The following is a 15,955-nucleotide window of genomic DNA, read 5'->3' as shown; positions in this document are numbered from 1 at the left end:
CCTGGCACCACTGCAAGGAGCCTGGCTCCATCCTCTGTGCACCTTCCTTCAGGTGTTAATGGATGCTAACGAGAGGTCCCAGAGCCACCTCTTCTCCATGCTCAGCAGCCCCCACTCCCCCAGCACTCCAGGCCTGGCCTGGCTCAGCTCCCTCAGCCTGAAGCAGGCTGGACAGACAAACAGCCTCCCCCTGTGGCACAGTTTGCATCCCTCTGTCTGCAGAGAGCATGCCATCGTGCAGACCATGGTGGTGTCCAGGAGTAGGCTATGGAGTTGCCTCCCTATTAGGGTTCTTTCTGAGTTTAATCAGCATGTTTTGGAGATGATTTGGAGGACAGCTGCAGGAGGAGGCCATACAGCAGGCTCAGGAAGCCAGGGAGCGCTGTGGCCATTGCAAGGCTGGGACATGGGCAGTACTGAGGTGGAACTTGGCTCCCAGGGAGCCCACCTGCCAATGCACAGCAAACAAGGGTGTTCTCTGATTTCACAGTCCTCGTGCTGCCTGTTGTGCTTTCCCCAGGAGTTGTCACCAGTGTAACCCGTCTGATGGCAAATAAAAATGCGACTCTTAAAAATCTGCTATTGCAGTCAGTGCTGGGCTGAGTTTCCATGGTAACAGGTGGAGGGGGGAAATCACGAAGGCCGGTGTTATTCTGCAGCAGACAAACATTGCACCATGTCCGTTCCCTTTCCTTCGTATAGCATGTTTTGAACAATACAGCCCGTATGGTCAGGATGTTCATCCTGCCGAGGAGACAAGGGGTGCTTTGGTGAGGACTGGTGGTCAGGGCCTGGGCCAGGCCTTTCTGAGGGCTTTGCCATTGATTCTAATGGTGTCAGGATGAAGTCTTCTCCAGTCAGCAACTGCTCACAAGCCTGTAAACCCCCTGCACCATCTGAGATGGAGTCAGGCCCAGCTGAGAGATGAAGGGCAGTGGGTGATGTGGTTGCCTGCACTGATGTCGGAGCTCAGGTGACTTCCTCAGCCTTACCTTTCTGTAACATGACATTTTCCAGTATGCTGGACTATAATTTATTGATATTTTCATATTTGAAATGCTTGTAATGCATTGCACATGAGTATTGTAGTAAGAAAAATGTAATTTTTCTCTCTATTTATAGGATGGCTATTTTTCCCACCGACCGAAAGAGAAAACACGAACAGACAGCAATAATGAGAATTCGGTCCCCAAGGACTTTGAAAATATTGATAACAGTAACTTTGCTCCCAGGACTCAGAGGCAAAAACACCAGTCTGAGCTGGTGAAAAAACCCCTTAGCAAGCAAAAGGAGCATTTGAGAAAGAAACTGGAAGAGGAGAAGGTAAAGGAGAACTCGCTGCTGGGGAAGAGCTCCAATGAGGTGGTGCAGTTGGGTGATAAGCCTGGAAAGAACAGCAGCAGCAGCAACCTGAAGGACCTGCACACACCTCCCATACAGCAGCCTCTGAAAAAAACTGGAAACAGCTCTCCTGAACTGAGATACGACCAGCCACCCAAGTGCGAGGTCACGGGCAAAGAGGCAATCTCAGCCATGTCCCGGGCAAAGTCTAAGCAATGTCGGCAGGAGATCGCTGATGTGTACTGTCAGCACAAGCATGGAAAGCTGATGCCGGAGAAGGTGACACGTTTCTGTACGCTGGAGGGTAAGTTGGGAGGTGATGAAGGAGAAATAAAGCAGTGTCTTGGGAGTAGGACTGTGTATGATTGAAACGGATTCCTAATGACAAGAAATGGACTTTGCTGCAGAAACATGTACTTCTGTAGTCTGGGAAAGCTGGGGAGAATCTGAGGATGTTTTAAGCAGGGAGTTACGTTGGTATCGCAGGATCCTTGGTAGATTTATGCTGAATTTCTTTTTCACTTACCCCAGATTTTTATTGCACTTTGTGATATGAGAATTTATCTGCTACTTTTATTTCTTTTAGTTCTTCATCTACAGATGCAGAGAAGCACAGTTGAGGTGCGTGTCTTGTCACTGAGTTGCCTGCTTTTCTGGGATCAGAGAACAACTGTAGTTAATTCTGGTGTGTTCTGCTAGCCAGTAAATGAGATATACTGTTGTTACAGCCATTTTTAATGGTTCTGCAGTGGAATTCTAGCTAAGAACTAGAGCCACTAGGCATTTTTGTAAGAGATAACTGTAAGGAACATAACTATTTTTTTAAGCATGAAAAAAAATCCAGTTCTGTGACTCGCTTCTGTTTTTAATGATCTTTAATCAGCTGAAGTAATTTCCAAAATTACTACTGTAGAGAGCCAGGTGCCAACTGTTGCCTAAGTCAGGCTTTGATTTGTTGCTTGTGGTTCCTGTGTGCAGTCAGATACATCAGGCGTCTCTCTGCTTGGTTTCACTTTGCATATTTCACTAGCCCATTTCTGCCTTTCAGTAGGAACGCTTCATGAGCCGCCATTTACTCAGCTGTAAAATTTCACCATAGTAAAGTGCTTGTTTGAAAACAATGTTTAGTTTATTTCATGAGGAATATTTACTTACATCCTCTAACCCTGACAGCTTACCTGTTCATTGCACCGTCTCAGAGCAGTGGTTACTATTGGGTAGACTCAGTGTGGTATAGAGGGGAAGAGGAGGAGGATCGTGGTGCTCTTGGCTGAATTTGGAGGTTAAACTGTTTTCACAGAGTGTAAAAAAGGAGGTGCCCCAGAGGAATGTCTCTCTCTAATAGAAGCTTAAGCTTTTAGCTTAGATGTTGCATATTATCACAGTGAATGGCATCAGCACCTCATTTCCCACCTCTGTGACTGTTGTTTTGTGGCTGTGGGGTTGTTTTTGATTTGTTTCTTTCTTTTACAACATGTTTTTTGGTGTTTTTCTTTCTTTGGTAAAATTGGTAAAATTCATGGTAAAATTCCAAGTCTTTACACTGTGGGCCAATATTGGAGATAAGGAATTAATGGAGCGAATAGAAGATGTTCAGCGTGAGTGGGAAGAGAGACAGGGAAGGCAGAACAAGTTATAGGGAGAGTAAAACCAGATCAGCAGAAAGGTAAGAATTCAGCAAAATCAGGCATCGATGGCAGTCTCAGCATCACTGAGTTCCCCTCCAAAGACGTAGTGAAATGGAGTCATTGTCCAATATGCTTTTATTTTAAAATACACATGAATTTATTAGCAGCTCATGAGTTATGGGGATATGCCACCTTAAAATATTAAGTGTAAAAAGACTGTGAATGCAGTTTTTTGGGTTAACAGTGATTAAGTTTCATTCAAATTTTTATTTTAGGCAGTGAGGCCTGTTTAAGAAGTATAATTTGGGAATGTATTAACTTAGCCAGATGGATCTTTGTAGAAAATGTTGACTTTTCTTTGCCTCGGGGTTATTTCCGGCTGCCCATGCTGACAGCTGAAGTTTACTGCTTCAACAGCCAGATTTCATTGGCAGAGAATTCTGTACATCCTGTGTTACATATAGGGTGCTCTGGAGCAGACCTGGGAGCTCTGCTGTGGGGAAGTGATAAAGCAGCAGCGTATTGAGTAGGACATGAATCGCTTCTGCAAGTGGTGCCAGTGCACAGGCAGGCTGGGACCTCAGAGCTATAGAAGAGATCCAGGCTTAGTAGTGACTTCTGAAACATCTGATAGAGGGCTATTAAGATAGACATATGGGAACGCCTGAATCGAAGGTGCCCAGTAGGTGTTAGAGTACTCCTCAGGACTGGCTCCTGTTCAGCCTTAGTCTCTTTCTATTATAATACCACTTGGTTGATCTGTTAAATTTTACAGCCCAGTTAAAGATCCGTAGATTGAGTTCTGTTTTGTGGTCTCGGACCTTTCCTGCTGCTGCTGTTTTCCACATCCTTGGTCAAAGGTGTCTTCATCAGGTCCAGATACGCCTGAAAGGCATTGATCTTCATTAGAAGAGGTTTGTGAAGCACTGGCTATCAACTTCTGGGAACATAAGACAACCTGTTGTCAAGATTGCTGGCGGAGGGGAGGTCTGTTTAGACATTTTGCCAGTTCATGCATCAAGAAAGCTATATGCTGTCTGTCAGCAAAAGTCAGACATCCAGGCACTTGTTAGCCTTTATTTTTAGCATATAAGCACTATCCCTTTCAGTTTGGTTTGAAAAAAGATTTCCTGTCCGTTTTCAGCAGAGCTGTAAAGTTTAAATATTTATGCATTGTAGAAGCACATTCATCCATTATCTCTGTGTATAAATGTGTTCCCAGTGCTACAGTTTCCATTGAGATGTCATCCACTATTTAATCCCGTTGGATCCTGTCTTGGTTGATCAAAGCCACAAAATAGTTCAACGTAGCTATCAATCATGGACGTGACTCCATCCAGCTGGATTGTCATAAATGTTAAGCGATACAGTCACTTGAATTGTTATCAGCAGGAACAGGATCTTACAGGCTCTTTTTTTTTTTTTCTTTTAAATACTTTATTTCCAATGGCAATGAGCAAAAAAAAAAAAAAAAAAAAAGAAAAGGATGTAACCATCTTCAGCCTATAAGAAAGGATTGTTAACGCCAGTAGCATGTTGTTTGCCACCTGTATGAAATGCAGCATTGTTTCCATGAGAACAGGAGCAGACAGGCTGTAGTCCCTCTGAGGACATTGCAGTGTCTGCCTTGCAGCAGGACGGGGCCTGGAACAGGAGGAGTTGTCTGCCTCGCTCAGAATTTGAATAAGCATTGGCCAATGAGCCCAGCCTGAAAACAGGACACCAGTGCTGTAGACCAGGAAGCTGGTGTCACAAGCTTTGGGTGCAGCCTTATCTGAAGTCAAAGCTAAGATCAGGGCAGCAGGCAGCTTGTAAGTCGCTTCATTTTGAAGGGAGTGTTTGGAGCTGGTAGAAGTGTGTTTTGGGGGGAAATATAGTCAGTGAAGGTAAGGGGGGGTGGGGGGAAGTAAGTCTGACACCATCCCTCTGGGGAGTTCAGTTCTTTTCAGATGGGATATGGAGATTAGCATCCTGCAGACAGCAGGGCTGGCTGCTTCCTTGCTGGGCCCATCTCCTGCCTGGTCTCCAGCCATGCAGGCACTGACTCCCCAGGTGAGCTGGACTCAGCTGGTGCTCAGCAAAGCTGGGCCTGGATGAACTGTCTCTTTCCTGTCCATGGCCTTTCTCTAGGGCAGATGCACTGATAAGAAGTGGAAGTTGAAATGTGAACTCTTGGCTTTAAAATAATTTAATCTTAAACCTCTTTGGCAAAGCACAAGTGATATGTGCCACATTATTCCCCAGCAAAGTCCTTTATTCCCATGGGAAGGGTGCAATTTAGGATGGCCATGGTGACCCTGTGTGATTAAAAATTTGAGCAGCAATAAATTACAATTGCACAACTCCACAGAAAGGTGTGTATCAAGCTGGGACTTTCCCTTGCTGATCTTCTTTCTGCAATTAAAGTAGCCCAACTTCAGGCCTGCTGGCTGCATCAGTCCCTGAATTCTCTGCTTTTCACTCTGATGTGGATTATGACAGCCCTCAAGTTAGCTGGATGTGCAGTTCTCGTTGGTGCTTGGTACTGGATCTGTGAGTCATCAGGAGTGGTTTCTGCATCAGCCCTCCTTGTGGGCCAGCTTCTACAGGCTGCTACAGTCCAGGGGACACTCTGCCCTAATCCTTATTGTTAGTTATCCATCTGGGCTTATGCTTGACCCAGATCTGTGGCCCTAGATAGACAAAAATAAGTAGCAGTTTCTTTGGGAGGTTTTTTCTAAGATATTCTGGCAAAAGAAAAGTCCCCAGAAAACCTGCCTCAAGTGAGCCCGATTTATTTTCTGTTGGCGCTACTGTAGTCTTAGCAGTTTTCTGCTACCTTCATTCCTATGGGGTAAGCCCAACTCATAAATAAAGTAGAAAAATAATCAAGCTACTCTGTTTCCACATAACTCACCAGCACTGAAAAAGTTCTTCACAGATCAGACTGCTTTCCCTTGAGTTTCTTAGTGATAATACTCCTCTGGCACACCGAGGCAAGAGATTTGAATTTCTCATTTGCTGCTGAGGAGAGTGCTCCATTTCATTTTAGAGAACACCACCTTTTTTCACTCTTCAAGCCATGAGAAAAGGGCTCTGGAGCTCTGTTTACTGTATAATATGCACAGGTAGTAGCAGTCTGTACGCCTGCAGTGTGTGTAGCTGAACACTTCAAAGCACTTGGCAGGAGGAGGTTGATTTGCAGGAACAGAGGGGATAAGCCTCACAAATGCCAAATACTCACGAGGTGGAGCAGAGCCGTTCTTCAAAGCATGGAAATGGGAGAATCCTCTGTATAATTTTAGAAGAATGGGAGTTTCAACTAAGCAAATATTAAATTTCACCCTCTGTATATGCATGGGTAAGCACACAGTGACATGTAAATGTATGCCTTTGTTTAGCGCTCACAGTTTTGGCATTGCGTTTTTGCACTCACTGGGTTTGATCTAAAGGTGGCTGGACCACAAATTTATCTTTTTCTCCTGTTTTCAGGATTGCCAGTGACAGTGGCTGCTGCTTTCCTGCACCTCTAATCTGTCAGTGTGACAAAATGACTGTGATGAGCTATGCACGGTTTAAGAAGCATATAAGAGCCACTGCACATACAGCCCAGACAGCGTTTTAATTTGCTGCACCATAGATGACTCTAGTTGCAATAAATTTACTGTGAGTAGACTAATTGCAAAATAACACTAATTGAGTAGTTATCAGCGAACAACATCCTGTGGAACAAAACTGCTCACAATTAATAGCATTTAAGCCATGTGCCGTTATTCTGCAGTACACCGAGATGTAATTACACCATGTACAGAGATTGTGTTCTCTTCTGGAAACCGTGTTCCAGCACTTCTTTCTGTATAAAAGGCAGTTTCAAGATTCAGTGCTTGAATTTTAGGTGTACTGAGCTTCTAAAATGTGGTGTGCCTCCCTTGTACCCTTGGCTGTGTGTGAAGCAGAGCCAACAATACCAAAATCAGTGAAGCCGTGACACTATAAAGAGGAAAAAAAAAGATATCAGCAGTAATGCACAGACTAATGATTCTCAGGTTAACATTTTGTGGTCACGTGTGCACGTTTTGACAGATGAAATTAGAATATGACAGAGTAATGGAAAGACACTTAGTTGTTTTGGCTGAAAATGAACCCTACCTCATTGTATGGATGGAAACCAGAGAATAGCCTATGTGCCAAAAGTACATGTATATGCCAGGATCCAAAATGCAGAGAAGCTGCTGCCACTTGTACTGGATTTTCAGTCAGGCATCAGATGGAAAGGCTGTGGTTTTTACTGTGTGCCTGGAGCACTTGGTCACTGGAACAGAAACGCAATCCTTCCTTGATGCAAAAGCTGCCCAAACGCTTCTCGTTGCTCATGGAAGAGATGTTCCTGGGAAAGGGAACCAAATCAATGGTTTATCCTCAAAAGCTGAATCTGGCCAGTGAGTCAGAAACTGGATGTCTTTCTTTGTAGATGGAAAGTCCACACATCTTGTAACAGAGATGAACAGGGCAGCAAATTTGAGGGCAGACAAGTGTTGGCGAATGGCATCTTAAGAAAATGCTGAGAGCAGTGCACAGCACTATAAATGAAGGGCATGAAGGCTGAAAAATTCGCGACCAGCAGTCCTAGTTATCACCAAATTGCTGTTCTGGAAAATGCTGTCATTTTAGGGAGCATTAGAGGGGCAGCTGGGCAGGTGTGGGAGCAGCTAATGGCCAAATGAGCAGCAGGGGCTTAGTGAGCACTTTGATAAAGGTTGCTGTGTGTGTACAGCAATGAAAGCAAAGTGCTTGAGCAGTGGCTAATGCTTCCGTGATCCTGCAGTGTGCATAGTTGGAGTGGTGTGGATGAGATGGATATGATTGAAGCAAAAGGAGGTTGTTGGTGGGAGCTGGCAGGTTTTTAAATTAAAAATATAGTCAGAAAGTATGTTTAAAAAGTGTTTTGTGGTAGGAAAACTCAAACCATACCAGCAGTTTTGCTTATTTTCATGTAAAATAGGTGTTGGGCTTCTGATGTGGACTCATTGCAGTGATTCAGTGGATGAGTGTTTAAGTGAAAGCATTGCATCTAAATTCTCCTGGTTTTACTCAGTGCTGAGCAGGAAGCTGTGCAGTATGAAGCACAGTAGTATTAAATCCAGATTATATTAAGGTTGTGTGAGCAGCGTCAGTGTTAGTTCTTCCCTAATCTGACTTTGCAACAGTAACAAAACTGTTGGAATGTCACTGGTATGCATTAAATGTTAATGGGCAACAGCAACTTTCAGATTTGCTTTCAGTGTTGTGTCTGCAGTGTCACCAAAGGTAGAAATAGATTGCTGAGGCTGACTCGCTACGCATTCAGCTCTGTATTTCTAACATTTGCATGTCTCTAAGTGTGGGAAAGAAATACTGGTTTTCACAGGAACCTCCATCTGATGAGCTGTTGCTTTGAGGAAAGGAGACTGCTGTGTCCCAGCAATCCCACGTTAGCTGCAGCTCGAGGCAGCCCCTGTTTGATTTGAGGACAATGACATAATCTGCATTGCCTCTAAAATAATTGGGGGGGAGGGAAAACCTTTACATTTAAATTCCTCCGCTCAGCTGGCCTAGAGAATTTTCCTGTTTTGTGGCTGCTTGGAATAGATGCCTTGACTGTTCACAGAGTTTGCTCCAGAATTTGGTACACAGTTAAAAGGAATATGCCCTGCTTCAGGCGTGTTTTCAGATGGGTACACGTAGTTGATGAACTCAGGGAATTACTGGGCCTTATGAGAGCAGAGGCTGTTTTGCAGTGTCTTTCCCTGGGAATGAGGAGTTGCTGAAGGGATCTACCCTGAATTAAAATGCCAACAGTCTAGGCATGAAGCCAGTCTTATAGGACATTAATGCTATTTTAAGAAAACCACGATTTAGTTGTTTCTGTGCAAGTATTTCTTACACAGAAGGTAGTTTTAAAACATCAGTCTTTTTTCTCCCTGAGTAATCAAGACTGGTATAGAAAAAGTGAATAACAAGAGACTGTAGCAGTGCAACCTCGGATAAGATTCTGAAATTGCTCTGTGTGTATTTAGTCTTCCAGATAAATGCTTGTCTTCGGTTGTTCAGGAGCTTGTTAGATGTGAATAGCCCTGATTCCCTCACTCTCTGCTTTAATATCAATGATAAGTCACTGATTTATCATCTGGTTGTGTCTAAGAAGACATTCCTGATTGGCACCTGCATAAGGAAGAGCAGTGCTCTCAGCTCCCAGTATCTGCTTTAATGCACATGCAACTCTAATGTATTCTATTTACAGTCTTACTCACAAACTGTTCCTGGCAAGATCTGGGGTTTCAAGTCCTGGCCCTACTGAGAAGTTCGTGGCAGAATTCCATCATTTTCCTTCTCTGATTTTCTCACCAGCCTCCAAGGAGGCCAAGGAATTTTTCAGTTCCCTCTCCCAGAGGGAAGGCTCTCACTGGAGCCAGATCCTAACAACCAGTTCTTGTGGTGGGTGCTCGCCTGTCACCAAGGATGTAAGGATGGTGGGAGTTCTTGGGAAACCTCACTGCTGAGCAAGACAGCTCTGCAAGTAACTAATTCGAACTGTAATTGCTTGTATCATCCTCATTCTGCAAGGTGATTGCTTCTGTTTTCTGGAGACTTGCTCACTGAAACTGAGGGCAAAGTGTTTTGTTGAAGTCTTGATTCATTTGTGTAACTCCTCAGAATGTTAGAGAAACGCTTTGCCAGTGAGAATGCACCCTTCTGCTGTAAATTGCAGCTGAAGCGCTGCTCTTGCTGCTTACTCATCTGTGCTTTTAATTGGAAATTAAGACTTCCAGCCAGCCAGTAGCTACTACTACGCAGCAGAGTATTTTCAACTGCTGAAATCTTCTGTGTATGTTGTGTATTACGGTGCTGCATAATATTGGTGAGCTTGACAGTAGCATGACTAAACAGAACTGAACATTTCCATGTTCTCCATCTATTTGTGAGCTATGATTCATTCTGGGTAATTCACTGAATGGTAGGCAGGAAAAAGGAATTTTAAAGGAGGAATTTACTGCAATGCATGTTGTATCTGTTTGTATTTTTTCTTTTGCATGGGATCTAGTGCTCTGAAATAATTTCTCATTAATTGCACATCTGTGAGTCTCTGAACATCTTTGAAGATTTGGACCAAAGTCATTCCCTGTGTCTGAGGACGAATCATCTTTGATCACTTACTTGAGAGCATGGTAAGGATTACTCCCTTACAAAAAGGAGAGCTGGGCAGGAGAGCCAAGCCTGGCTCAGTTGCCCACCTTGCCAGCCAGCATAAGCAAACAGCTAATAAGAGCTGAGGCAGCTGCTGAGATTAATTGGGAATAACAAGTCTTCTGTGTAGCACATGCTGGGTTTGCCAAGCCGCAGCAGAGGCAGCCTATGTGGGACTTAGGTGTATTTTTGCATAATTTACTGTTTCCTGCCAGGAGATGAAGACAAACCCAAGATTCCCATGAAATATTAAAAGCAAAGTGTGTTAGTAGTATAGCTGATGTACATTGCACTAGCTTTGATGACTCATTTAAACACTGTCTTCAGCAACTAAAACCTACTCCAGTATTTGTTTTCCCTCTTAAAAAAGCACACTTTTGAACTTGGTTCCATGAATTGCAGGTGGATTTTCCAAAGTCGTGATGTTGTCTTCTCTCTTTACACAGCAGTCCAGAACATAAGTATTCACTTCTGTTTTGGATGCCAGTAGCTTTATGTATCTATGTTTCAGGGGGCAACAAAATGACGTATCTCAGAAGGAGACTTCTGTTCCAGAGTCTGTTTTCTGCTGGCCTATTGTTCATTAGCTAATGCCAGAACAAAGGGTACTGCCTGCAGTGAAGCGCAGTACCTCTGACCACTCCAATGTCAAAGTTGCCTATGCACGCACAACTGCAGTTAGAAGTAGAGCCACCAGTCTTGGCTGCATTCCCTAAGTTATTCCATCGTAGCCCGATTTTGCTTTTTATGTTAGTTTACACTCTGCTTCAAGAGTGTGAATGAGTAATCCCGAATCTTTTGCATTTCTGGGAAAAGTCAGCTGCTTCATTTAGGTATCCACTCAAATCTAAGATGATGAGACAGAAATATCTGTATCTCTATCTTGGTAATTTTTAAGATCACCAGTGAAAAAGAAGCTAGTGTTGGTCATATAGGAGCAAGCAAGGTTAAAGAAGAGAAGAGGTCCACAGAAGTGTACGGTCCAAAGCAAGCATGTCCAACTTGAGTTGAGGGCATAAGAACCATTGTATGGCAGTTTTGTTTCTAGAAATGTTCTGCCAGCAGGTTCCTGAAAAGCAAGTGGGAAAATCACTTCTGTTGGGCTCAAGAGAGATGCTGCAGAGGGGCTTCAGACACTTCTGGCATTGTTCACCTGGCCAGGAGAAATGAACTCTATTCAGCCTGATCCACTTCTGAATGTCCATGGTAAGAAATCCTGTTAGATTTAGCTCAGTCCTTTACAACAAACAGGCCAAAGTTCACACAGAAATTCACACATTTTTATTTCTCTCTATCATTTATAGCCATTTGTGGGCATAAGTTGCCAAAATTAAGACAGGTACATTGTGTCTTTTTGCTTCCTTCCTATCGGTGCAGATTACAAAAACAAGAGAAGAAATGAGAGAGGAATGAGAGACCCCCATTGCAAGCCTGAAAGGCCTCAGAGAGTTACAGTGGAATTCACTCAACCAGAAATCTCACTTAAGGGGAAAAAAAAAAAAAGGTTCTCTTGTTCTTGCTATGATGAAAGAATATATTTTTCAGAGTCTATTTATTAGATTGTCACCTGAGGATACGATTACTCACAGAAGTCATTAAGGAGCTCCTGCCTAAAGAGTGAGAGGAAAGCATGCTGCTTTGCCGTATCATAACCCATCATATAACACTGACTTTGGGAGCTTGGATTTACCCCGTTGATACATTACAGGCTTATTGGGACACCCTAGGCGAGTTACACCATGTACAGACTGGGGATAAAAGGTGCTTAATTCCATTGCAAATTATATAGGTGAAAACATGATGTGTCGTGGTATTGTCGTTCACTTCCTATTTAAGTGGATTTTAACATCTGATTATCAAAAGTGTTGGAGTTAATTTTGTTACAGAATAATGAGTTTTTTCTGAGTCTTCAGCAATGCCCAAATGTGAGATCGGAGCAGAATTCTGCTGCACTACTTCCCTGCTTTTATCTGGCCAGCCCAGCACCTTTGCCCTGTTGCAGGAGCTGCAGGGGATGCCTGCTGGCTATAAGGTGTGCAAGTTGTGCCATGCGCCGATTGATTGCTTCTGCATCAGAGACCTGGGAGAGGCACAACCTCTCAATTTGGTGGCTGTTAACGTGTCTGATATTTGTGCACCAAAACAAATCCATTTACTTTGTTTCAGGATGCCTGGGATGGGAGTTGTGTTTTTAATTATCATATATTTCAAAGACCGCCCCGGGCTGTGTTTGGTTTCCATAGAAATTTTCCTAAGGTAAAATGACTAAACAGTAATTTTTCATTTTGAATCAGCTATCCATGAAAGATTGGATTTAGGTCAGAATTTATTACCCTACGGAACTGAAGCCAATATTTAACATAATGTCAGCTATCTTGATTTTAGAGAATTTTAATGGCCATGCAATTTTATTCAATGATGAAGTTATTTCAGTTGTGTCCTATATGTCTAGGCAATTTGATGTACCGAGCCTTGAGATGGAAATTGGATAAACATGGAAAATGGTGATTGATTGGCAGGAGGTTGCAATAATGTCTGCCTTGATATACCTTTTATTGTTAAATTATTTATCTAATGCAATCTCCAACACTTTTAGCAGTCTTTAAGTTGGCATTAAATCGATGTTTAAATCTTCGCAGTCAGAAAGGCCTCATAACTCATACTGATAAATATCTTCTAACATGTCAGGAGGAATAATGATCCATCTTAATATTTGAAAGTAGGGAAGATATTATTCTTTGTATTTGCTATGAATCCCCATAGAAGGATTGAGCCGTAAGCCAGAAGAATTAAGATTAGAAGATAGAAATATTAGAAAGAAAAAGAGTATGGCAGTAGTTTGTGTGGGGAGTTGAGGGTGAGCTGTTTTGCTTGTATGCTACTAAGAATGTTCTCAGTGAGCAGCCGAGAGCTGGCTGGCCTGGTTGCTGGGGGACCCACATGTTCCCTCAGGGCACTGCTGGCTGCTCCTCGTGGTACTGCTGGAGGATGTGGGCTCCTCGGGCTGCCCACACCGAGCCCTTCTCACATCCCAGAGCTGCTCTGAAGGGGTTCGTACCCATGTATAAAAATAAGCAGGGGATCAGTGGAGGGGAGGGAAGCACTTGGCCTTGTGAGAACTGGAAACAAAACCACAGGATGGCATCTGGATTCGTCCCTTGATGGATAAGACTGGGAAAAGAATTGAAATCCTCATTCAGATGATAACTAAACCTAGAGGAGAGTGAACGAGCAGCGCAAGTTCCTTTCCTTTCTTAAGGAAGGACATGTTGTTGAACACTAATGCTGCAATTTTCTTTGAATAATAGAAAGCTTTTTGGGTTTGGACATGGAGGTGGAAAATAGTACCATACAGAGAAATGGGATGTCCAAGTGAGTTTGCATCTTTAAGCAATATGAATTTATTTCAAATTAATCTAAAGCTATCCATCTGCAGTAGCATGAAGTTGCGCTAAAAATACCTTTGAATCCGAGTTTGTCCAGAATTCAGGCAAAAAAGGAAAACCATCAGTCATTACTGACTATGTTTGAAAGCTAAAAAGGTATATTTCACCACTTGCATGAATCTTGAGTAGAAATAATTGTGATTCAACAATTTCCATTGTCTTAGTTGAGAACTGAAAGTGATAACTTGGAGCTGGTCTAAATTGGTGCAGCCTCCTTTTGGTGAAACACTGAACCTCACCAACACAGCAGCTTTTCTGAAATGCCCTTCTGTTCCTTTCGAATGGCGTTTGCCGTTTGGCAAATTTTACATTTCTACAGATTAATTGGATAAAGCCAGACTGGAAATAGCTCAGTGCTGTGCAGTAGGCATTTTGCATCCCCACAACTTCAGGCTTTGAAAGAACAGTTACCTCAGCGGGTTGGGCTTCCTACCTGGGCTTGTTTATTGCTTTGAACATCCAGACATACTTTTATGACTCATAATCATCCATAAAGAAATTTAACTGTTATTTAAAATGCTCTGTTGGGAAGGCGCAGTAGCTATTAATTAATTATGCATCAGTAAAGCAACAAAAAGGCAGGCAAAGAAGCAGTTAGAAGTGTTGGCTGGGTCTCTGCTGCCTTCAGAGCTGGATTTATGTCTCTGCTCCCCAGGGTTAGCTCACTGGTGAGCACTGGGGCTCTTCCCTTCATACTCCAGGCACTTTCCTTATAAAATACTGAATGATGCATGAATATATTCATTAATTAAAAGTAGACCTGAATGTGTCTGATACAGAAGTCTTGCTGGTACTGGTGTGGATTAGGAGGTACAACCGACTCCTAACGTGAGCACGGTGCCAGAAACCACGAGAGGAGAACACAAGCACTCCGCAGTGTCTTTGAAATGCAGGAGACTGAAGACTTGAGAAGAGTCAAAAGCTCCACCCTAACCCCCCTATGATCTGCTGTTATATACTGTTAAGTGGAATTAGCAACTGAAGTGTATGCTTCAACTAACAAGGTTCACGGACATCAGTTTCACCACGGCATCACTGTGCTGGTGAGGATTAAGGCCAAGGAAGTCAGCACAGAGCTGTGTGTAAGCGGGATAAAGTCAGACCAGGTTACAGAGGCAGGAGGAGCAGTCTGGAGATTACCTACACCCACTGCTGGCTCCAACTTGAGCTGCACTTTGCTGTATTTGGTTCCCATTTGACTTCCATGCTGATTACCATGCTTGCAGCATGTCGTGTTTTTGTGCGGTAATTGGTAATCTGGAAAATTTGTGCGTGCAAAGATTGGTGTGCAAGATTTAATATTGGTTCCTGCTGTCATGCTGACAATGAATTAGCATTTTGGACTCTGTAATATGTTCTCAGTAGGCAAATGTAATTAAAGTGAGCACACATTGGGTTTCATATTAACAGTCAAACCACCTTTGGCAAAAGGTCTCTGTTCCTTTGGGATTATACACTATGGCAATGTAATTGTGGTGTCAGGTGTAATCGTTGTTTTAAATGATGTTTGCATCAGTGTATTAACCCTTTCCACAGCGTTTGACTTTCAGATTTAAGAAGTGATTTTGTTTGAACGAAAGGGCTGCCAGCAGACGAGCATCCTCATTTCAGATCTCTTCAGCTCTGAGAATGTTCTCCTCTTGAGCATCAAGCATTTGGTCATGATGTGTTGAATTAGTTTCCAGAAATTTCAGAAATTGAAATTGGTTTTACATTGAGGAGAAGATGGTACTTTGTGCGATGAAGAAGTGACATGTGAAAGAAATTGCCCCTCAGTTGCATTTGGTTCTTTTAGATAAAATGGGGAATTGTTATGAAAGCTCGAAGTTGATCTGCATTTATATACAAAAGAATTGTTCAGAGCTGAAACATGAGTCAACCGAGCAGAATGTGGCTCAGATGTGCTGATTCTCTTTTGATACTGGTTTAATGCTGTCAATTCACCATTGATTTCAAATGAGTGACTCCTGCCTCATAGGAGGGGACGAGCTGAGATGAATTCAGCAGATGAACCTCTTTGGCATGTTTTAGCCTTTGAGCTACAGAAAGAACAAATTCCACTGCTGTGCAAAGGTGCCTACAGCTGCAGCAGTAATTGGAGACCTGGTGATACCTGGAGACCCTGCTGGTCCTGTGCTGGTGACTTTGGGGTGTTTGCCCTTCTGTACATCTAAGGTGCCAGCATTAGGTTCCTTACTGATCTCCCTGGCATGTGGGGAGGCTTATAACCAGTTTCCTAACAGACTGTTGGGGCTTTCCCCCCATTTCTCTTCCCCCCCTGCACCTCCTCATCCCCCAGTTGCTGCTGTTACCTGCAGGCTGTGCTCGGTGCCCTGG

At 43.2% G+C, this 15,955-nt stretch overlaps 1 protein-coding gene across 2 annotated transcripts in view; it reads left to right on the top strand.

Moving 5' to 3' along the window:
- The window catches only part of XYLT1 (xylosyltransferase 1), a 145,057-nt gene that overhangs the window by 66,719 nt on the left and 62,383 nt on the right, over window positions 1-15,955 (top strand). For both annotated transcript variants that reach the window (XM_052680114.1, XM_052680113.1), the window contains exon 2: window positions 1,123-1,645. In XM_052680114.1, the coding sequence (XP_052536074.1) occupies window positions 1,123-1,645 (523 nt within the window). The remainder of the gene's footprint in view (window positions 1-1,122; window positions 1,646-15,955) is intronic.

Source organism: Tympanuchus pallidicinctus, unplaced genomic scaffold (genome assembly GCF_026119805.1).
Source record: "Tympanuchus pallidicinctus isolate F22 unplaced genomic scaffold, pur_lepc_1.0 scaffold18, whole genome shotgun sequence".
NCBI classification, from domain to species: Eukaryota; Metazoa; Chordata; class Aves; order Galliformes; family Phasianidae; genus Tympanuchus; species Tympanuchus pallidicinctus.
This window is presented reverse-complemented; position numbering and strand designations above follow the sequence as displayed.